Raw genomic sequence first — 23,889 nt, 5'->3', positions numbered from 1 at the left:
TCATTCTGTTGTTGCTATTAGATTTTTATACTGTTTATTTTCTGTGAGGCAAAGTGAGATTTCATTTTCCGTTCCTGAAGTGTGCTAGTACAGGAAAGAATGTAAACTCCATGAGGACAAGGGTTTTGTTCAGTGTTGCATCCCCAGCACGTTGAAAAGTTACTGGCACATGGAAAGGGCCTGCCATATTTGTTGAATGAATTTCTCATCTTTGCCTTCCCATCCCTGAACTTAGGCACATTTCTGTCTGGTGCTGAGAAGCCAGCTTTGGAACACTAGGGCAATAATTAGAGCTCCATTCAGGAGAAAATCCCAACAGTGAATTTTGGTAGAAAACCTGCAAGGCAGCCAGCCAGGTTTTAGGAATTCACCCTTGTTCTCCTCTTAACAACTGATGGTTTGTGGGCCGTGTGCTTTAAGAGATGTCTCTTGGCCCAGGAAAGCATTCTGATTCAGGCCTCAGGTTGGCTTATGTGAGATGGAAGTTCCACGGAATAAAGAGAGAAAAAGTTCAAGGAAATGTTTCCTTGGTGCTCCACAAGGTTAGTTCTAGAATGACTTCCCAAGAGGTTTCATACTTTGTCTAAAGTCAGTAGTTGCTGCCTGCTCCCCCTTGGAGCCTTAGACGTTTGCTGCAAGAAAAGTATGTCAAGGGTAAAGAAAAGGTATGGACAGGAGTTAACTGGGTAGACACATAAGTCTTAGAGAAAGAACCGGCTACTGCTCTGTCTATAGGGCAGATCATTGAAAGAAATGGTCACTTTTAGGATAACAATCAGGGATTATTTCTAGACCCTTTGTCTATGTGGTTTGTGTCTACTTCCATATATACTCATTCTGCATCCGTAAGACCATGCAACCTGTGCTAATCTGATACTATCGATGTTAATGATTGAGGTTTCCCAGTGCCTGGTGTGCAAGACCATCTAGGCCAAACGTTCAGTATCTCCCCTTCTCTACGGTCCTTTTTCCATCAGGAGTTATCAATCTCTCACACCTATATTAAATGAATTGAGATAAGAGTGGTGGGGTTTTCTTTGCCCCCACTCCCACTACTTCCATGGTAAGATGAGGTGCTATTGAACCAGAGAAGAGAATCTCTTTATTGCTGGTCTCATTCCAATTCCCCTCAAAGTTTAACTGAGAAACAACTGTACTTAAAACATTGGCAGACTTGGAAAGGGAAGAAGTTCCATGGGTTTAAGTCAAAATACCAGGATTTTGGAAGCACATGGGCCTTCACCCAGTGGAAAGAATGGTATTGTAACATCCACTGGATGTAGCACAGTGGTCAATTGGAAAGGAACCTATGACGTACTGGTAGTATAGAATAGGATGGCACTATGTTACGGGCCAGTGAGAAGAAAGATACTGTGTCCCATGGGCCAATGGGGAGAGTTTCCTAAAAGATAGTGACAGGAATGGTAAGGGCGTGTTTTCAGGACAGGAAATCAATAGATATTGGGGCGCTAACTGCTTAGCTCAAAACACCAACTCTAGGTACCTTGCCCCTCAAGCCCCGCCCACCCCAGTAAAAGTCTTTGGTGTCTGAGGCGGGTAAGCTAAAGCCTTCTCACATATGGGACCCCCCCAGAAGGAAGGTTGGGACCAGGATGGTGCCATGAAGACTGAAGGACCCGCCCACTTCCCCACCCCAGCCGAAACTGCAATTCCCCTCCCTGCCGCAGGGGGCACTGCAGGCCCCGGGGAGGTTGGGGCGGAGCGCTGCAAGGGGCCCGGAGCTGCCGCCCCGCTCCAGAGCGCGGGGGGCGCTGTGCGGGGCCCGGGCTGCGGCTCCGCTCCCGGCCACGGGGGGCGCTGCGCGGCGCCGGTGGTTGGTGGTGGCTGTTGGGGGGGGGTGGGGGGGAGCCGCGGCCGCGGGTGGTGCGGAGGGAGGCCTTGCGGGCGGATCGGGCGCTCAGCGGCAGAGGTGGTGGGAGGCGGCGGGCGGGAGCGCGGGTCTGGCCGGCCCTGGCGATGGCGGACGCGGCGGCCTCCCCGGTGGGCAAGCGGCTGCTGCTTCTGTTCGCGGATACCGCGGCCTCCTCCTCGGCCTCGGTCCCCGCGGCGGCGGCGGCGGCGGGCGGAGATCCGGGGCCTGCGCTGCGCACTCGGGCCTGGCGGGCCGGCACGGTGCGGGCCATGAGCGGGGCGGTGCCCCAGGACCTAGCGGTGAGTGGCGGCCGAGGCGGGCACTTGAGGCCGGGGCTGCGGGGCCTGCGGGCGGCCTCCCCGGGGGCCTTTGTGAGGGGGCGGTGGGGTGGGGGTGACCCCGTTCCGCGCCCCCAGATCTCCTTAGCGCCCCCCACCGGCTCCTCAGCACCCCGAGCTCTGGCCGGCATGGCTTCCGCGTCGGGGTGCGCGCCCCGGTTTCCCCCGGGGGGCGGCCAGGGCGCCAGGAGCAGCCGCTTCCACCCGGGAGGCCCCGCCTCCTGAGAGACCCCTTTCTCAGCGTCCCCCCCCCCCCCAACACGCCTTGGGAGCAGGCTCCTGAACCCTGGGTTCCTGGGCCCCTCAGAGTTCGGCTGGTGCTGTCGCTGCCTCCTGAAAGACGCGGACCTGTAGTTCCCAGCCTCCCTGGAAACCTGCGCCCTGCTCCCTTCCTCCCGGAGCCCCGAGTGGGGCGGGAATGTGGGCAATTGTGGGAGGCACAGAGGCTGCAGTTGGAGCTGCTCGGGGCTTTTTTATCTGGCAGTTACTTCCTCCTTGTCTGAGCCCGGCTCGGCCTGGCGGTCTCCAGAAAGGCCAGCTCTCGGGACTCTCTTCGGGCTCCTTTCTCTTTGAGCTTCTGGGTGACAGGAGCTGCAGTTGTGGCTGTTTTTGCTAAGTTTGAGATGTGTCTTAGCGGGCGAATGGGGCTGCTGCTAGGTGGTGCTTTTTTCTCCCAGCTCGGCTACTCCCTCAACCCTGGGAGAGGTTTTGTTTTGAAACTTTGTGTTGGAGCTTGGGCGCTTTTGGAATACTTGCCTTGGTATATTTTGTGATTCAAGTTGTTCGGTAAAATAGAACTTAACTAGTATTTGGGATCATGTTGTGTTATTTTTGTTAATGTGGCGGCAAAATACTGTCTTTGAGCTTTGCAAGCCTCTTTAGTTCCTCATTCTAATAGCGGCCCTAGCTTCTCTGTTAAGATACTATGAAAATAGGGAGATTCTTTTGGAATGTAATACATCAGCAGGCAGAAGGCAAATTTTCGTGATGAACTTGCTCCTGCAGATATTTTATTTGCTATAAATTGGAATGATTTTTTGGGATTTGATATTGTAGGTTTCTGATACTCATTTTTCTATCTATTGATTGGTGGTGTAAGCTTTTCCCCCCTCCCCCTTATCAAGCTTTATGGGTTGTTTGGCTTGCGGTTGGCTTAGCCTTTGCTTCTGCTATTTGAGTTCACATTCTTTGATCTTTCTCCATGCTAAATAAGAAAAGGCTGCTTGGGCATTTATGAGGCTTCAGTGGGGCGAATTTGTAAAAAGATACCAGGAATACAAGGGGACGAGGATGATGATTAAGGAGGGGATTTGGATTTAAATTCTTCTGTGCTTTCTTCAAAAGACTGCTTTCTAGGTTGGGGTGGGGGAGAGGTGTCTCTCTCAGAGCCAATAATTTACCCCCGAAATGCAAAACATAATGAAGATCCATCATTATATGCATACTTTGACCTAAGGCCTAGCCTGCCCTAGCTTTTCAGTCGGAATTTTATATTCTAGTTGTTTCCTCCATCAGATGAATTGCTAATGAGCTCTGCACCTGAAATGGCTACCCATTCACTTTGTTGTTTGCTGGGCTCCCTAAGGGCAGAGGTTTTTGAAGCTCACTGAAATGCTGGACACCTACGAAGCTAAATACTGAATAATTTTACCACTGGGCTCATTGAATTGGTTTCTCAGACCAAGTAAAAAGTTGCAGTGATTCTTGGAAATTAAAGCCAAGCGTACATTAGAACTGTGTTGAGGTCTTGCATGGACTGTATACATAAAAAGCAAAGGCGGATTAGGGTTTTGAGAATAAACAAGCTTGTCCTGTATGTTTATCAAGGGACATAGATGAGAAACAACCACAACAAAACTCAGAGCCTTTAGAATTTTTCACCAGTTTGCAAAATTGCTCAAGAATTGCAGTTGCTATGTTGAGGTTCTATTAATGACAATGACTAGTCTAGGATGAGAACTGGCCATTTGTTTTTCTTTTTCATTAAAGAGATTTCCTTTGGACCCTAGACATGTGGGCCTTACCAATTTGCACCACACACCGTAGTAAACACAACCGTCTTCCAATCAAAAGTGTTCTTCCTGTACTCAAGGGTGGAGTTTTCAAGCAGCTGGCCTGTGATTGGGCAGATTTTCATTCAGTTAGTTTAAGATGTTTTCAGGCATGCTTGGTTTTGAGTAATGCATAGCAGGGCGCCCCCTGTTAAGGATGAGTAATTGAGGGTTGGATGAATGAGTTTTTGAAGTGATTGAAAACACTTCTCAGTTTTAGGCTCCATTAATACCCTCTTTCTAAATACTTTTTAATCCTGAATGTTTCAAAATGTAGCCCTGCTCCATTTAATGAACCCTTTTGTGGAAAACAATACCAAAGCCATGTACTACCTTAAAATGAAATACGAAAAAAGTCAAGTCAGGATCCTGTTGATTGGGAGTTTTGTTGATAAGGGTTTGATAGTGGGCATCTTCATCAAAGCTATGCTAACAAATAACTACTGAGATTTTTAGATATAATAGGGAAAAAACCTCCCCACCCCCCATGGAATAGTAGCTTTATTTGTATTTCTAAATAGGCTTGTTTAAAAAAAAAGTCTTGTTGAAAGATTAGTTTAATGGATTTTTATGCATTTCTTTCTGACTCTTAAGTCTGTTCTCTTTGTGTTCTAAATCATTATTGGTTCATATGAGTTGCAGAGACCTTGGGACCTTCATATATGTAGGGACAGTAGGTAAGACACACAGACCCAAAAAAACATGGGTTTTCCTTCCCTTTTTTTGTTTTTTTGTTTTTTTGCTAAAAAGCAAGACTTCTGTTTTGTGAAATGTCAAATAACCAAAAGTACACAGGAAAAGCCAACAATCTTTCACAGGCCTCCACTTGCAAAAGAAGGCTTTGCTCATCTTTCTTAATACTAGTACAAAAAATGTAAAAACATTCATCTATATACAAAGGGTTGCCTTTTTCTTAATCACATGTATCACACTGCACAATATCTGCAGCCTGCTCCCCCCCCCCTTTTTAAGTAAGGACTCTGTTGTTTTTTTTTTTTTTAAAGATTTTATTTATTTATTCATGAGAGACAGAGAGAGAGAGAGAGAGAGGCAGAGGGAGAAGCAGGCTCCCCGCGGAGCAGGGAGCCCGATGCGGGACTCGATCCCAGGACCCTGGGATCACGACCTGAGCCGAAGGCAGACGCTTAACCGACTGAGCCACCCAGGCGTCCCAGGACTCTGTTTTTTTAAGATTTTATTTTTAAGTAATCTCTATGCCCAACCTGGGGCTCAAACTTAGAACCCCGAGATCAAGAGTTGCAGGCTCTACCCACTGAGCCAGCCAGCTGCCCCTCTCTTTATTTCCATTCAACATTATACCATGGGCATCGATACCTATAGATCTTACTCATCCTTTTAGGTAACTACCTTGTATTTCATAGAATGGATGTACCATCATTTGTTCAATCATTCCTCCTTATGCTGTTAAAGTTACTGAAAAAAAATTTTGGTACTACAAATAATGCTGTGGTTAATAAACCTGGGCATATATCTTGTGTAATCATGGTTTTATTTCTGTAGTTTAGACATTCAGGAGTGGGTTAGGAGCTACAGGAGTATATGCATCTTTTATTTTATTAGGTAATGCCAGGTTGTTTTCCAGTGAGGTGATAGCATTTCATACTCCCACCAGCAGTGCGTGCATGCAGTGCTTTCCCTTTTTACCTGTGCCATCATGGTGTCATTGGTCTTTGTCATTTTTGGCAATCCAATGGGTGAAAAATAATATAGCATTTTCATGACTGCTGGCTTTTTTTCTATGTTTATTGGCTCTTTGTATTTTTTTAATGAGTTTTATGCCTATCTTTTGCCCATTTGAAAAAAGGAGTTGTCTTATCGCTCTGTACAAGTTCTGTGCATTTTCAGGATATGAACCCTTTTACTTCACAAGTATGTTGCAGTTATTTTCTCTTGTCTTTTGACTTGATGAGTTGTTTTGCCATATAGAAAAACAAAAATGTTTATATCATCAGATCTCTTAGACTTTTCCTCATGGCTTCTGGGTTGCTTGGGGATAGCTCCCCTGTCTTGAGCCTATATAAATGTTGTTCAGTTTTTCTTTATTTTTACCTTGAGATCTTTGATCCACCTGGAATATTTTTGCAAACGGCATGTGAGGTGGGGGATCTAACTTGCTTCCTACTGAGTAATCAGTGGTGGCAGCACCAATTTTATTAAGTAAACTGCCCTTTTCTTGCTGTTTCTTATAATTAAATGATGCCTTTAGTAGCATTGATTTGTTTTGAATGTGTATCGTAGCTATCACAGCTATCCAGAACTTGGAAGAGGAGTGAAAGCATATCTGCCTTATTTTTTTTATCCCTTGATCTTTGATCTTTATCTGGCGGAAAGGTGGACTCTAAAGTGCTCCTTTCCTTTGATTCCAGATAATGTAATAATTGTAGCAGTGTCCAGGCTAGTACCATGTTTCTTCTATCTGGGAGTCTTCCAAGAGGAATGAAAGCATATCTGTATCTGCCTTATTTTTTTTACGTCCTCCTCCCACCTTTCCTCCTTGTCTCAGGTTAGGTGGACTTTAAAATACCTCCCTACTTTGTTTGTAGGTAATGTAATGATTATAATCAGGTCCAGGACAGTACCATATTTCCAGTCCACAATCTCAACCTGTGTTCACACAAACCTAGAACTTCAGTCCTAATTGAAATGGGAGTTTATGGATTTTAATGACTATCCTTAAGTGTCCTTTTCTTATAATTCCAGAAGTTCAATAAAAATCTGCATGATACATGATACGCGGTTTATTAAAGTAAATAGAATATGGTTTTGTGGATCGATGTAAGGTTTAGAGAACTTTAAATAAAAGTGAGATTGTACAAATGAATATGTAATGTTTAAGTGTGAGCCCCTCTAATCGCACTTTTCATTTTAATTCTCTTAGAGCAGGAGGTCTGTTTTTGAGACAGTGAGCCATCCTTGAGTTTTTCAGGCACTCAGGTGCTTCATATTGTTCTTTTTTTTTTAAGTTTGTCTTGTATGTATGTGTATAATTGTTAATAGTTGCCTCTTTGTGTTTGCATTCTGTTTATTTTAGAGCTGTGTAGTATATCCACCAGTGATCACATACACTGGTCATTTTGTCCATCCAGCATCCTCTCCCTTTACTACACAGTCAGATCTTTCCTCTTAATTACCCATTTGTTTCTAAGAGTTCCTTCACTAATTCCCCGCTTGCCAAGGGCTCATTCCCTCCTTCAGTGCTCACTTGCCGAGTTCTCATTTCCAACTTGTTATGGTTGATTCAGTTCCCCACTTCCTTCCCCTAAATGGTGGGTAAGTATCATGGCCTTTTCTGTTGTTAGTGATTTTCTCAACAGCTGGAGTTGATTCCTGTAGGCTTTGCTTCCACAGGCCTGGGAGACACAACACCTGTTGCTGTTTCTCAATTTTCCACTGCCTTTGACAGGTTGGTGGTTTTTAAGCCCTCCCTACCCGTCTCCCCTAACTGCCAGAGTGTCTTTTACCCTTGTTCTACAGATGGGTAAAACCTGACTGATTGTTAAGTAGTGACTCATCTAGTATGACCTCTCTCAGTTTTGCAAGAGCAAAAACTCCATTTGTGTGTGTGTGTTCAGGAGTAATCAGGCTCTGGGGAACTGATTCTCACTAACCAAACTCTCTGGAGACTGATTTGTAAATCGTCATATAAGGTTATTAATTTACAGTGGGAGATAATACCTATCCAGAGATCTGCACAGAGCCCCCTCCTGGTCTACTCAAGACCAAATTACAGATAAGAAGGACCCTTGGTGTGCAAAGAATCGAATGAGGGAAAGTGGGTGTTGCCAAAAGGATATTTATAGCAAGTATCCCTGATTCAGTGATCTTGCACTTTCTTAATACTTTCTGGCTTCTGCTTTGTTTCCCCTTAACCCCTTTGCTTTTAATGTTAACCATTGAAATCCTATAAAGAGAAGAGAAAGCCTGTGCATTCCAGGTTCTACCACCTCTGTAAAGCCTTTCTGAATCCCCAGCATGTTATTTTTTTTTTCTTTGCTACTTTAGTACTTTGTTATATGCCTCTTTTGGAATATTAATCACAGTTTTTCTTCTTATAGATATATAACAAGATGTATAGCTTATCTCCCCTACTAAATTGTAAGTTCCATCAAGAACAGAACATGCATTTTTCTGTTGTTATTTTAAGAGGCCTTCTCTGACTACCATATCTTAAAAAGAATATTTAGAGCCGGTATTAGATTGTTAACTTTCACATCTGATTTATTATGGAATTTCTACTCTGTGGCCTCCTGTTATAAGGTGTTTATAATTGATCTTTAATTTTTTTGTTACATATTTCTGTTGACATGGACTCAGTACTAATTTTTTGGTCTTGAGATAAATGGAATCTTACTTGGGACTCCAGTCCGAAGTCCGCTGTCCACTGGTTTTTGTGACTTACATCTGGCTTATTAGATTAGAAGCATTAGATGTTTTATTTTTGTGATTCTCAGGTAATGCATGCCTGTGATACAGAATGAAGAAATAATTTTGATGATAATTTTAAAAGTAGCCCCTGTATGTCACAACCGATTAGAAACTGCTGTTTATGTTTTGATACATATTCATCTAACCTCTTTTTTAGAATTGTTAAAAGTCGAATTCATACTGTATTTTCAATTTTGTGTTTTGCTTTTTTACTTAATGTAGCAATTTTCCTGTGTTACTGAAAACTTTTGTATATGGGCGATTTTAATTTTCTTGGTGCTTTTCTTTATTTTCCACAGGTAACATGTATTGTTCTCATAACTGAAAGGAAGACAATAAAATGCTCTCTAAGAAAAATCTTACAATTTTTATTGGCTGGATAATTTATTTAACTGTTCCTCTTTCATTGAATATTGAAATTGTTTCAGATTTTAGGCTTTATCAATTATGCCGTGATGAGCATTTTTGTGAATAAAGCCTATCCTGGATTATTGCCAGGAGTGTTATTATGGAGACACAGAGTGTGCACGTATTTAAGATTCTTGATAGATAACATTTTTTTTTAATATCATACCAATTTATAATCAGACCAGTAGTGTGAGTTTCTTAAGGAATGCAAGTTTATCAGGAGCCCAAAGTCTGCTAGGCCTTTTATGCTTTATTTCATTTAATCCTCAGACAATCCTTTGAGATACTTACTGTCCCTATTTATAGGCAAAGGAAGTGAGTCGCAAAGAGGCTAAAGTGACTTGCCCTGGGCTACACTGCTTAACCAACTGAGCCACCCAGGCGCCCCCTGGGCTACACTGCTAAGAAATGAGGAAGTTGGGATGCAAATCCAGATCTTTGTGATTCCACAGCCCCTAAAAGCGCTATATATGTATATGCTTGAGTTTTTATTCAGGTTATCCCTATGGTACTCAAGTACTTAACATTTAACTTATTGTGGCTGTTATAAAGGGGGGGGGGTGAGGTGGTGAATAAGGTTAATTGTTAGAAAGCTATCTCTTGATCAGAGGAACCACAGAGAGAAAATTGTTTTTTGTTTGAAAACTGCTGTCTTCTAGATATGCATCATTCCCCATCTTGGCTATCAAGATATCCCACAGTTTTGTAAAATCATTTGAAATAGACTTTACATTTTGTTTAGAATCATTAAAAAAACAAAATTCAGGTGGTAGATTTTATAGATCTTATGGCTTTTTTCAACAATACCTGAATCAGGCACCAAACCCTTGTGGCTGATAGAAAGGAACTCCAGAGAGCTGTGCAAAATGAAAGACATTTATAGGCGAAAGGAGGTGGGACAAGGAGATTATTCTAGCAAAGAGCTGATTGTTTCAGACAAGGCCACTTTCCTTGGGGGACAGTAGGGGTCTATCAGGCTGATTACATCACTAGTAGTGACCAGGTAGTTCCAGACTTACTGGTTTAAGATTCCATTCCTGGGAGATTTGTGATTTGATGACTTGGGCTTAGCACAAGTGACTCCATCTTGGACCTGTTGTCCTTTTTGAACAGAATGTAGGTAGGAAAATTGGAAAAGAAAATTTAGAGACCTTGGGAGTTGAGTTAGTCTTCCATTTCCCTTACTCTCAGTCATCACCATATCCTGTTACTATTACCTCTGTAGTTTCTCAAACTTTTCCCTTCATACAGCCTTTGGGGTTAGGCCTTTTTCATCTCTTTCCTGGATTATCATGGCTTTGTAATTGGTCTCCCTGCCTTCAGTTTCTTCTCTCTGTAATTAATCTTCCACCCTGTTCCCAAAGTTAATACTTTCCTTTTTAAAAAGTATTAATTATTTAAGCATTTTTATGAATACATATTTTTTTAAAGAAGAAGGAACATTTACTGATTAAGGCTAAAATACTATTACCTCTTTTGTCTCAATCCTTCTATTCCCTCACTGCCCCCCAAAATCTGCAACCAGCTTTTTTTTTTTTTTTTAAAGATATTATTTATTTGAGAGAGGCAACAGTCAGGGGGAGGGGCAGAGGGACAAGCAGACTCCTGCTGAGCGGGGAGCCTGACGCAGGGCTCGATCCTAGGACCCCGAGGCCACTACCCACGCTGAAGTCAGACACTCAACCAACTGAGACACCCAGACGCCCCTGAAGCCAGCTTTTTTGCGTATAATACATCTTGGAGATTTTTCCTTGTTAAGTGTTTTAGATGTATCTCTTTTTTTTTTTTTTTTTTTTTTGAAGATTTTATTTATTTATTTGACAGAGAGAGACAGCAAGAAAGGGAACACAAGCAGGAAGAGTGGGAGAGGGAGAAGCAGGCTTCCTGCCAAGCAGGGAGCCCCATGCGGGGCTCGATCCCAGGACCCGGAACCATGACCTGAGCCGAAGGCAGCTGCTTAACCAACTGAGCCACCCAGGCGCCCCTAGATGTATCTCATTTTTTAAAAACTTCTCAATACTATTTCATGGTATGAGTAAAGTGTGTTTAGACATTCATCTAATTATAAAATACTTTGTAATTTCTCTTTTGATTTTCTATTTTAAACTGAGCATTGAGAAGTTTTTCCCCAGATGGCACTATCTTTATAAAACATTTTATGATGTCTTCCCCCTCCCCCTTTAAAACTATCAGTGGCTCCCCCAATGCCTGTATCAGGGAACATAAACCCACATGGGTCCAGGGTACCAGGCTTATGAAAATAGCTAGGTGAAAGACCAGAGGGTATAGTGGAGATTGGCACCTGGAGACTGCAGACACTGCCTAAAGATGTTCAATGCACATTAAAAACAAACCAACAACAACAACAAAACATTCTGCTGGCCAAACAAGACACCTTTGCCACCAGATTTCAATTCATCATGCATTAACATGTCAATCAGAGCCCTTACAGCTTACTTACTGACTGGTAGCTCTGGCTGCTGCCTGGAACACTCATTCTGCTTTTATGTTTCTCTTCCTTTGTACCTGCTGGAAAGTCTTCTCTCCTTTCCCTACCAGAATGCTTGTCTTTTAAGACCCAGCATGGGTACTACTATCTCTTCTGTGAAACTGTTCTAGTTTCTCAAGGCAGATGCCTTTTCTGGCCTAATATAGCATGTTCACATCTTTGTTACTGCCCTTATTACATAGCTCTGTAATCATTTCTATACCTCTGTTGACTCATCTGGGGTGTGAGTCCCTGCTGTCAATTGCTAGCTTTATTCACCTTAATATTCTTGACCCCAGTAAATGCTATACATTAACATAAGAGGTGTTCTGTTTTTGTTGAGAGTGAATAAATGAATAATTTTATTGTAGGAAGAATGGCCTTAGGGAGAAGCAGAATCCAAACTGATGATTAAACAATAAACATGAAAGCTTATATTACTCAGATTACTACTGTCTGATGTTATCAAACTTAAGAGAAATTGATTTTATTAAAGAATTTCTTTGATTCTAATGTCACTAAAATAAATGTAAATCACTTAGATACTGTAAAAGGAATTTTGAAATAAAAGCAAGAGTATTGCCACTAACTAATGAAATATTTTACATCCAGTCCTTGGATTTTAGCTGTAGCATGTGTAGTTCTACTTGCTGCTTCTATTCTAATAATAGAAATTTTAAAAAGATTTTAAATAATCAACTCAAAACTGTTTTAGTCTTGTTCTGTTCAGATATTCAACCTGCCTTGGTCATCTCTGACTCAGTCCAACCACAATCATTGATTTTTGTTAGTTTATATCCCTTCCTCCTGTTCTGTGACCTGGCTACTACCATTTTAAGAGTTCATGTTCTAGGTACTTTAGTCTGAAATGATTCTTTATAAATGTTCTACCTTTTTCCATTACTCTAGCTAGGAAGTAAAGCACAGTGCTAGGGCCAGAAATAAGCCTCACTGTTCAGAGAATATGTTTACATATATCCACATTCCATAAAGACTTACTTATTTTGGAGAGAGAGCAAGTGAGCGAGTGAGTGGTGGGGAGGGGCAGAGGGAGAGGGAATCCCAAACAGACTCCACACTGACCACAGAGCCCTATCTCACCACAGGGGGCTCAATCTCAGGACCCTGAGATCAGGATCTGAGGTGAAACCAAGAGTTGGACGCTTAACCAACTGCGCCACCCAGGCGCCCCTCCATATTGCTCTTAAAACAAATTCATATTGTTAGCCTTGAGGTATATAGCTTGATCCCAGAACATACAGCACTGTTGTTGTCAAAGTAAACACTTTATTCCATATATGTCCTTTGCCCAGGTGGGTTGAGAGATAATTTCCCTTAAATTAAGTAAGATCTGGCTTTCCAATAATTGAACTTTTCCTTGATGTTTTCAGATAAGTGATAATAGGATTCCTGAATATTAACTTTTTGAATGTTGAAGTTCTTTTGTACAAAGAGTAAAAATTGTTACAGCTGTAGTACAATTATTTCTTTTAGTGTTGTTCTTGTATTTGTGTGTTGCTATAACTTATAATTTTGTGACTCATGGGTTGATTTTTAATGTGGTTGGCAGATTAGAACTGCAGCATGGCACCTGGCTGTGATTTGCCATGGAGCCTCAACCTCTGGTTTTCTGAGTGATGCCCAGTACAGGACTGTCACTCAGGGTCAGACTCAGCCAGGGCATTTAATACTTCATGCTTCTTTACATGCCATGCAAGGTCTTGTGTGTCTTTTAGCCACCTCCTCCTCCTGACATCAGTTATGTAATGGTACCACTCTGGTTCAAAATCCAAGCCATTGTTGCATTTTCCTTTGCCCTTTTATCCAGCCAGTCATCAAGCTTGGTGATAGAACTCATGGATTCTCCTAAACACAAGTCATTTTTTTTCCTAGTCTCACTGCTCCCACTCTTAAGTCATCAAAGAACACCCCCTATTACCTTCCCCAACTCCAGTCCATCTATATCCACTGGTAGGTAGGCGAATATCCTTAAAGCCAACTGCTCTGTTCATAGCTTGACCTCAGTTAGAAACCTTTTAATGGCACTTGTGTACATGCATGCACACACAAGCACAGTCACCCCTCCCATTGGCAACTGGATGAAGCCCCAATTTTTTATCCCAGTATTCAAGGTCTTCCATCTTGACTCTTAGTTTTTTTAGCCTCATCTCCCACTCCTTTCTCCACAGTCTACTTATATAGCTCCTGGCCATCCTAGAACTTGATTGGGACTTTTTTTTTTTTTGGCCTCAGCCCATGTAAGTCCCTCTGGACCCCTGATGTGATCTCTCCTGCCTCTTTATTTTACTTTATTTCTCTTTGTTTTATGGCATATTATTGCCTAAGTAGTGCTTTGCAATTGACCAAAGTGCTTTTGAATCCATTACTTTATTTAAATTTTACAACCTCTGTATGAGGGAAGTAAGACAGGTGTGTCGTATCACAAGGGAGGAAGCCAATGCTTGAGGAGGGAAGAGTGACTTGTCCAGTGTTGCAGTTCATAGAGTGGAGCTAATGCTCAAATCCAAGCCTCCTAGAACATAAACTCCAACCTTTGTTTATTTATGCTGTTACTACCTTTCTTGGTGCCTGAGTCTGCACATAAGTGTAAGTTTGATTATCTCTTCCCAGTTGTCTGCAAGTTATTTGAAGTTGTGTTTTATTCCCTTGGAACATATATGTATATGAGTGAGCCCATTCATATATTAAATATATTGCAGTTCAGTGTTCTCTTTCTCTATAAAAAATCATGCTTCTGCTTTCTGAGCCTTGTTTCCCCTTTGTGTGTGTGTGTTTAAGTAGAAGTGAAGCTTACTTGTTATAATAAAACTGGAGCTTTATATAATGAATTTAATTTCTGGGATAACTTTTCAGCAATGCACTCCACATCCACAAGTGTATATTGTCTGTGAAGAGATTAAGCCTAATGCTAGACTACTGAGAAGTGATTTCACACTTTTCAAGTATAAGTGTCCTGAAATTTCATATAATTGTACCTATAATTTTGTATGTTGACTGGATGAGAACATGTATACCAACAAAAGCTGATGCGAATTCAGTAACAATTTTAATGGATTTAAATTTTATTCATTATATCATCAACATATATTTTTTAAAGATTTTATTTATTTATTTATTCATTCATTCATTCATTCATTATTTGAGATAGATAGGGAGAGCACAGAGGGAGAGTGAGAGAGAAGCAGACTCCCCATTGTGCAGAGAGCCTGATGTGGGATTTGATCCCAGGACCCTGAGATCATGACCTGAGCTGAAGGCAGACACTTAACCGACTGAGCCACCCAGTTGCCCTCATCAACATATATTTTAAAAATAATAGTACATACATATACAACACGTGTAGTACTCACTCTATAGGAAATGCTTGGTGCCCCTAGTACTTAAAAATCTTGGTAACTCCATGGTTCCTAGTTGGGAGTCACTCAGGGATTCTGGCTTTGTCCTACATCACTCACTGTTGCCTTAGGAAGCTTCTTGTGAGAAATTTCCTACACTGCCAAGGGGTTGGAAAAGCATTGCTTCCCTGTGTAATGGCTTTGTTTTCCTTTTAGACAGTGGGAGGGGCGCCTGGCTGGTTTCATGGGTAGAACATGTGACTCTTGATCTCCAGGTCGTGGGTTTGAGCCCCACGTTGGGGGTAGAGTTTAATTAAAAAAAAAAAAAAAAAAAAAAAGATGTAGATGGTGGGACCTATGCAGCTGACTTCCCATTTTCAAATTGGCCTTTAAGAAGCTTAGAGCCGGGCGCCTGGGTGGCTCAGTTGGTTAAGCGACTGCCTTCAGCTCAGGTCATGATCCTGGAGTCCCAGGATCGAGTCCCGCATCGGGCTCCCTGCTCGGCACGGAGTCTGCTTCTCCCTCTGACCCTCCCGCCTCTCATGCTTTCTCTCTCTCAAATAAATAAATAAAATCTTTAAAAAAAAAAAAAAAAAAAAAAAAGAAGCTTAGAGCCAAAAACATCAGTCAGTCATAGAGCTGTATAGATCCTTAGGGCCAGCTTAAGTTTTCCATCTTATACTTCGTGTTGTAGTTTGCTTGGTCTTGACTTTTTTTCATTTATATTTTATCATTTTATTGCATGTGTTTCCCAAAAGCAAACTAAAATTCTGTGAAAATGAATAAACACTCTAGCCCTTCTATGACCAGCTTTATTTTAGGTCCTGGGTCTATCTATTCTAAGTACTGATACCTATTTGCATATGTCTTGCTCTTTATGCTGCATGTGAAACATGCTCAGAAGTCAGAATTTATATGGAAAAGCCAAACCTAAGCATACTATTTATTAGAAAAATGTAGTTTCATTTAATATGAATCACTTTCAAAAACTTCTTACACTGTCTACTAAACCATGTCTCAAAAAGTAGAATGTCTCTTGTGGGAGGAAGCAAAGCCTTGTTGATGATGATAGCATGCCTCTCCTAACAGATTTGAGATCACTCCTGGCAGGGGTAATTTTTTTTTAATTAAATAAATTTTTAAATTAAATAAAATCCACACGCAGGACTGGGAGGGCAACGTCTTTTTTCAGTGTTTATCCTTTTGAATTTTGTGCCATGTGCGTATATCACCTATTCAAAAAAATTTATCAAAGAAGTTCATAGTCCTTTTCAGTAGAACTGTAAAAAATTTCTCTCCAGCCTAATAGACTATGAGCTCTTTGAGACCAGGAAATGTGCTAGATTTCTCTCTGTTATTTCTGAACCTAGTCCAGTTCTTTATACATAGTAAGTCCCCAGCTGGTGTGCATAGATGTAAATTGGAAACCAAGAGTTACAAATTTCAATAGGATCACGGCTAAAAATTCTTGACTGTGGATGTGCCCCCTTAACTCTGCTACCCTTTTCAGAGTGAAGCTGAGCACAGCTTCCTTGCTCTGAAGTAAGACTGATTTTTATTGAAATTCATTAAAAGAACTTAAAAGAAAAGTAGAATTTTTCCTAGTCACGGATTATGTTTGTTCAATTATTACAGTGTGGATTTTTCCAGATGTGACCTCCAAACTCCTTTTCATCTCTTTTTGCAGATCTTTGTAGAATTTGATGGCTGTAACTGGAAGCAACACTCCTGGGTTAAAGTTCATGCTGAAGAAGTTATTGTGCTTCTGCTGGAAGGGTCTCTGGTATGGGCACCCCGGAAGGACCCAGTCCTTGTCCAGGGCACTCGAGTCTCAATCACACAGTGGCCAGCCCTGGTGAGTGATTTATTGGCTAGGAACATATTTGGGCTTTACTCCTATATTATAACTGTAACTATGGTATTTACCCAATAGCTGAACTCTTTAGAACTCCCAAAACTCCGCACTTATCCCTAATATACCTTTATTCTGAAGTTACTAAAGCAAAAATTGGGAGATCTTTTCTCCTGTGTCTTCTGAAACTTACTTTGTTTTATTGAAGTATAATTAACATACAGTGTTTATATTAGTTTTAGCTGTACAATATAATGATTCAACAATCCTATATATTACTCAGTGCCCATCGTGATAAGTATACTCTCAATCGTCTTTATTTCATCCCTGCCCCCACCTACCTCCCCTCTGGCGACCACCAGTTTGTTCTCTGTATTAAAGGGTTTTTTGGGGGCGCCTGGGTGGCTCAGTCGTTAAGCGTCTGCCTTTGGCTCAGGTCATGATCCCTGGGTCCTGGGATCGAGCCCCGCATCAGGCTCCCTGCTCCGCGGGAAGCCTGCCTCTCCCTCTCCCACTCCCCCTGCTGTGTTCCCTCTCTTGCTATGTCTCTCTCTGTCAAATAAATAAATAAAATCTTTAAAAAAAAAAATTTATAAAGGGTTTTTTTGTCTCTTTTTTCTTTGTTCATTTTGTTTCTTAAATTCCACATATGTGTGAAATCATACAGTATTTGTTTTCCTTTGTTTGACTTATTTCACTTAGCATTATACCCACTGAGTCCATTCATGCAGTTGAAAATGGCAAGATCTCATTCTTTTTTATGGATGAATAATACTCCATTGTGTGTGTGTTTTCTTTATCTATTTATCTGTGAATGGACACTTATTGCTTCTATATCTTGCCTATTGTACATGACCCTGCAAGAAACAGGGCTGCATGTATCTTTCCAAATTAGTGTTTATGTTTTCTGGGTAAATACCTAGTAGTAGAATTAATGAATCATCTGGTAATTGTATTTTTAATTTTTTGAGGACGTTTCCATTTCCCACAGTAGCTGCACCTATTTACATTCCCACCAACAGGGCAGGAGGATTCCTTTTTCTCCACATCCTCACCAACATTGTTATTTCTAGTCTTATTGATATTATCCATTCTGACGGGTGTGAGGTGGTATCTGATTGTGGTTTTGTGCATTTCCCTGATGAGGAGTGCTGTTGAGCATCTTCTCATGTGTCTGTTGGCCATCTGTATGTCTTCTTTGGAAGAAGGTCTGTTCAGGTCCTCTACCCATTTTTAATTGGATTATTTGGGCATTTTTATGGTGTTAAGTGTTTTTTATATTAACCCCTTATGGGATATATCATTCTCCAAATACCTTTTCCCATGGAGTACGTTGCTGTGTCATTTTGCTGATAGTTTCCTTTGCTGTGCAAAGGCTTTTTATTTTGGCATAATCCTGATAGTTTATTTTTGCTTTTGTTTTTCCTTGCCTGAGGAGACATCAAGAAAAATGTTTTTACGGCCAGTGTCAATGAAATTACTGCGTATGTTTTATTTTATGGTTTCAGGTTTTAACATTTAGGTGTTTAATCCATTATTTTTTAAGATTTTATTTATTTATTTGAGAGAGAGAGAATGCGAGAGAGCATATGAGATGGGGGAGGGTCAGAGGGCAAAGCTGACTCCCTGCCCAGCAGGGAGCCCGATGCGGGACTCATCCAGGGACTCCAGGATCATGACCTGAGCCAGAGGCAGTCGCTCAACCAACTGAGCCACCCAGGCGCCCTAGGTGTTTAATCCATTTTGAGTTTATTTTTATATTGGTGTAAGAGAATGATCTAGTTTTATTCTTTTGCATGTAGCTGTACAGTTTTCCCAACAATATTTGTTGAAGAAACTATCTTTTCCTCATTGTATATTCTTGTGTCCTTTGTCATAGATTAATTGACCATATAAGCTATAAGCATGGGTTTATTTCTGGACTCTTTATTCAGTTCAGTTGATCTTTGTGTCTAATTTTGTGCCAGTACTGAAACTTTTTATACTAGGTAATATTTGATACTTTTGTTTCTAAAGAATTTTTCACCTTTAGTGTCTTCTCATAGTAAGGTTATGAAACAATGTAATCCTTAAAATCTTTTCTTTCCGGAAGAACTCATTATTTTCCCCCCCAGCTAGATAAAATTGACATACAACCTTGTGCAAGTTTGTGAACAACATGATAATTTGATATACGTAAATACTGTGAAATGATTGCCACACAGTAAGGTTAGGTAATATATCCACTGGTTCACATAGTTAATATTTGGTGTATGTGTGATCAGAACTTTTAAGATTTACTTTCTTAGCAACTTTCAAATATACATTATTGTTAACTTCAGTCACTATGCTTTACATTAGGCCCCTCACAACTTATAACTGAAGTTTGTACCCTTTGACCACCTTTACCCATTTCACATTCCCTCTGACCCATGGGAATCACCAGTCTCCACTGTATCTCTGAGTTCTTTTTTTTTTTTTTTGTAGCTTCCATATGTAAATGAGATTCTATCTTTTTTTTTTTTTGTCAGAGAGAGAGCGAGCGAGCACAAGCAGGGGTAGCAGCAGGCAGAGGCAGAGGGAGAAGCAGACTCCCCACTGAGCAGGGAGCCCGATGCGGGGCTCGATCCCAGGACCCTGGGATCATGACCTGAGCCGAAGGCAGACACTTAACCAGCTGAGCCACCCAGGCGCCCTGAGATTATATCTTATTTGTTGTTCTCTGTCTGACTTATTTCACTTGGTAAAATGCTCTCAAGTTTCATCTGTGTTGTTGTAAGTGGTGGGCTTTCCTCCTTTTTTATGGCTGAATGGTATTCCTGTGTGTGCACATACCACATCATTTTCCTTATCCGTCATCCGTCACTGGATGCTTAGGTTGTTTCCATATCTTGGTTGTTGTGAATAATGATGCAGTGAATGTGGGGGTGCAGATTTTCTTTTGAGATGGTGATATCATTTTCTTCAGATATATTCCCAGAAGTGGTATTGCAGCATCATATGGTAGTTCTATTTTTAATTTTTTGAGGATCCTCCATGCTGTTTTCCATAGTGACTACACCACTTTACCCTCAACTGTGCACAAGGGTTCCCTTTTCTCTGCCTCCTTGCCAGCCCTTTTTATTTTTTGTCTTTGATGATAGCTCTTCTAACAGGTGTGAAGTGATGTCTCCTTGTGGTATTTATTTGCATTTCCCTAATGATTAGTGATGTTCAGTCCCCCCCCCACACACACTTTTTTAGAGAGAGAGAGTGCACATGGAAGTGCAGAGGGGGACAGAGGGAGAGGGAGAGAGAATCTCAAGCACACACCACTCCGGACTCAGCACAGAGCCCAGTGCGGTGCTTGATCTGAACGACCCTGAGATCATGACTTGAGCCAAAATCAAGAGTCAGACCCTTAACTGACTGAGCCACCCAGGCGCCCCTGTTCAGCCCCTTTTTATGTACCTATGGGCCATTTGTGTATTTTCTTTGGATAAATGTCTGTTTGGGTGATTTGCCCAGTTTTTAAATTAGATTGTTTTGCTTTTGAATTGTATGAGTTCCTTATATATTTTAGATATTAACCCTTTACCTAATATATGATTTCTCCCATTCCTTATATTGCCTTTTCATTTTGTTGGTCATTTCTTTTGCTATGCGTAAGCTATTTAGTTTGTTTATTTTTGCTTTTGTTGTTTGTGCTTAGTTTTTTTTTAGTAAGTTTTGTTTTCTGAAGTCTGACAGAATAGTGGTGTAAGTTTAATTCTGAGAGTATCCATTGTTTATATCCTGTTAGCAAAGTAAAGCATAAATGTCTCCTTTTTAAAAAAAAAATCTAATTCTCCTGTGGCTAACCAGAGTAAATAAATAATACTCAAATCAAATATTTTTTACCTATTGATTATACACAGCATCATTTACTGGACTGTCTTTTTGTTTGTTTGTTTGTTTTTTAAATTTTTATTTATTTATTTGACAGAGAGAGAGAACGAGAGAGGGAACACAAGCACACAGAGAGAGAGGAGAAGCAGGCTCTGAGCAGGGAGCCCGATGTGGGACTCGATCCCAGGACCCTGGGATCATGACCTGAGCTGAAGGCAGACGCTTAAAGACTGAGCCATCCAGGCGCCCCTTTTTGTTTGTTTTTAAGGCCACTTCCAATTGAACTTTTAGAAGAAGCTCAAATGGACATGGGCCCCTGGGTGACTTTTGTAGGCTGTTTATCAAACAGCAATATGAATTTACCCATGAACATTTATACCAGTGATTATTTTACAAATCTAACAAAGATTTCAGGAGTTCTAGAGGCAATAATGGTGTAAGTCTTTATTCTGGGAATTTATGTAATTTAGCCCTCTTGAAGCCTGACAAGATTTGTCAGATCCCTAGAGGGATTGAGGAATTTCTCATTCTTTGTGTCCTTTTTAGCTGTAAATAAGACTATTGAGCTGACTTTCTGGTCTAGTTTGCTTCCTAGTATTATTTGTGGGGTAGATGCTGGGTTGGGAATGTTTTTAAGAACTTACACTTTAGCTTATCTGTATTTACTGGAGTGAAATATATTAATAATGGATATTTTCTCTAAAGTTAGAGATGTGGTTGAATTGTTATCTATTTTCTTTTCCAAGTTCTAATCAATTTGTCCTTTCTCTTTCACAGACTTTCACTCCCCTGGTAGATAAACTTGGTTTGGGTTCTGTGGTTCCAGTTGAATATCTTCTGGATCGAGAGCTGCGTTTCCTGTCAGATGCTAATGGATTACATCTGTTTCAGGTACTTAACACTTGTTCTACTTCTTTTTTTTAAATTAAATTAAATTAATTTATTTATTTTTTAAAGATTCTGTTTATTCATCTGACAGAGAGACAGAGGGAGAGAGGGAACACAAGCAGGAAGTGGGAGAGGGAGAAGCAGGCTTCCCGCCGAGCAGGGAGCCCGATGTGGGGCTTGATCCCAGGACCCTGGGATCATGACCTGAGCCGAAGGCAGACGCTTAACAACTAAGCCACCCAGGCACCCCAAAACTTGTTCTAGTTCTAAACTTATTTTTCTCCTTGCTAGTTTTTTGTTGAATATAAATATGTTCCCCCTTTTAGCATTGAAAGAAGTACTTCCTCCCAATAATTCCCTGTGCCTTTTATTATAATTTTTTTAAAAGATGTTATTTATTTATATATTGAGAGAGAGAGAGAGCACAGGCAGGGGGAGCATCAGCCAGAGGGAGAAGCAGACTCCCCGCTGAGCAGGGAGCATGATGTGGGGCTCAATCCCAGAACCCTGAGATCATGACCTAAGCCAAAGGCAGACGCTTAACCGACTGAGCCGCCCAGGCATCCCTCCCTGTGCCTTTTAAAGTTTCTCTGCTACCTTGAAAGTTTATTCACTAGCTGAGGCTTGTTTCCTCTCCTGCACACCCCACCCTACCCTGAAACCACTTCAGACCTAGGAGCACAGGGGCGCCTGCCTTCAGCTCCCGGCGTGATCTCGGGGTCCTGGGATCGAGCCCCATGTGAGGCTCCCTGCTCGGTGGAAAGCCTGCTTCCCCCTCTCCCTCTGCTACTCCCCCTGCTTGTGCTCTCTCTCTATCAAATAAATAAAAAGGCATTTTTTAAAAAAGATTTTATTTATTTATTTGACAGAGAGAGACACAGCGAGAGAGGGAACACAAGCAGAGGGAGTGGGAGAGGGAGAAGCGGGCTTCCCACAGAGTAGGGAGCTGGATATGGGGCTCAATCCCAGAACTCTGGGATCATGACCTGAGCCTAAGGCAGACGCCTAACGACTCAGCCACCCAGACGCCCCTGTCAAATAAATAAATAAAATCTTTAAAAAAAAAAAAAAAGACTTAAGATCACAATTCTAAGGGTCTTCTCAGAAGGTGGCTTCCCAGAGGTGGCTCCTTGTATAACTAAAGGGTGCCTATATACTTAGGTCAGTGGCAGAGAAGCTGGAAGTTTGGGCTGATTCCAAGCAGCATTAACTATTGAAGAGCTTAGGGCGCCTGGGTGGCTCAGTTGGTTAAGCGACTGCCTGGAGTCCCGGGATCGAGTCCCGCATCGGGCTCCCTGCTCATCGGGGAGTCTGCTTCTCCCTCTGACCCTACCCTCTCTCGTGCTCTCTCTTTCTCCTTCTCTCTCAAGTAAATAAATAAAATCTTTAAAAAAAAAAAGATATTGAAGAGCTTAAGTTTATCTCTACTTACAAAGAAAAGGGATAAGTTAGTAGTTTAAACAAACTAGCATCCGAGTTAGAGTTTCAGAATTTATGGGTGGTAATATTTATTTCTCACTTGTAAGGTTTACTGTCTGAAGGTTAAAAATTAGGAGACTTCTAAGAGTTTTGCTGTCTTATTGAATCAGCCAAGGACAGTATTTCCTTAACTGTGTTGTGTGAAATATTAATGATGATTTCTTTGTTGATATGTCTTCCTTCCTCTTTAGGCTTCACTTCCTCTCACCACCCTTGCTTTATTCATCTTTGCCATACTAGTGCTTCTGTGAGTAGGCACTCAGTAAATGGATAAATACCAAAATATGCCAAAAGAGTTACATGGAATAAGATATTTTGTGATCAGATACGTATGAGAAACACTGACCAAAACAAATTTTTTTCTTCCATGTTTTCTCAGAGCCTTTAATATACTACTGTGTATAGAAAGATAGAGTAGATAATATTTCCTAAATCTAACTGATCCTAGCATCATTATTTTTTGCAGAACATCTCATGAGACTAGAGTTTTACAGAACATTCTTGGGCCATGCTGGCGTAGAGCTCCTCGAGGGTATGATTTTTCTAATCTGGTTAGATACTGTTGCTTTCATTTTAATATTTGGTTGTTTTCTTCTTTTATCTTTACCAGATGGGAACAGATAGCCAAAACCAGATTCTTTTGGAACATGCTGCACTGAGAGATACAGTTAATGCTTTGATCAGTGACCAGAAGCTACAAGACATATTCAGCCGAGGTAAGAACAGGTAGTCTTCTGTCCCTGAATCCTGAATCAGGTATGTGATCAGTGTTGTAAGTGATTGAATGGGGAAGACACCATGCAACTCTAAACATTTGTCCTGCTTTTTGTGGGGAGAGTCAAGAGTGCCATTGGCTAGATCTCT

At 41.2% G+C, this 23,889-nt stretch overlaps 1 protein-coding gene across 2 annotated transcripts in view; it reads left to right on the top strand.

The window, feature by feature from the left end:
• The first annotated feature begins 1,880 nt into the window (after nt 1-1,880).
• KDM3B (lysine demethylase 3B) overlaps nt 1,881-23,889 on the top strand; it is a 65,729-nt gene continuing 43,720 nt past the window's right edge. For both annotated transcript variants that reach the window (XM_032425152.1, XM_032425154.1), the window contains exons 1-4: nt 1,881-2,172; nt 16,648-16,815; nt 21,436-21,549; nt 23,636-23,741. In XM_032425152.1, the coding sequence (XP_032281043.1) occupies nt 1,978-2,172; nt 16,648-16,815; nt 21,436-21,549; nt 23,636-23,741 (583 nt within the window). In that variant the 5' untranslated portion in view covers nt 1,881-1,977. The remainder of the gene's footprint in view (nt 2,173-16,647; nt 16,816-21,435; nt 21,550-23,635; nt 23,742-23,889) is intronic.

This window comes from Phoca vitulina, unplaced genomic scaffold (assembly GCF_004348235.1).
Source record: "Phoca vitulina isolate PV1807 unplaced genomic scaffold, GSC_HSeal_1.0 scaffold32, whole genome shotgun sequence".
In the NCBI taxonomy this organism is placed as follows: Eukaryota; Metazoa; Chordata; class Mammalia; order Carnivora; family Phocidae; genus Phoca; species Phoca vitulina.
This window is presented reverse-complemented; position numbering and strand designations above follow the sequence as displayed.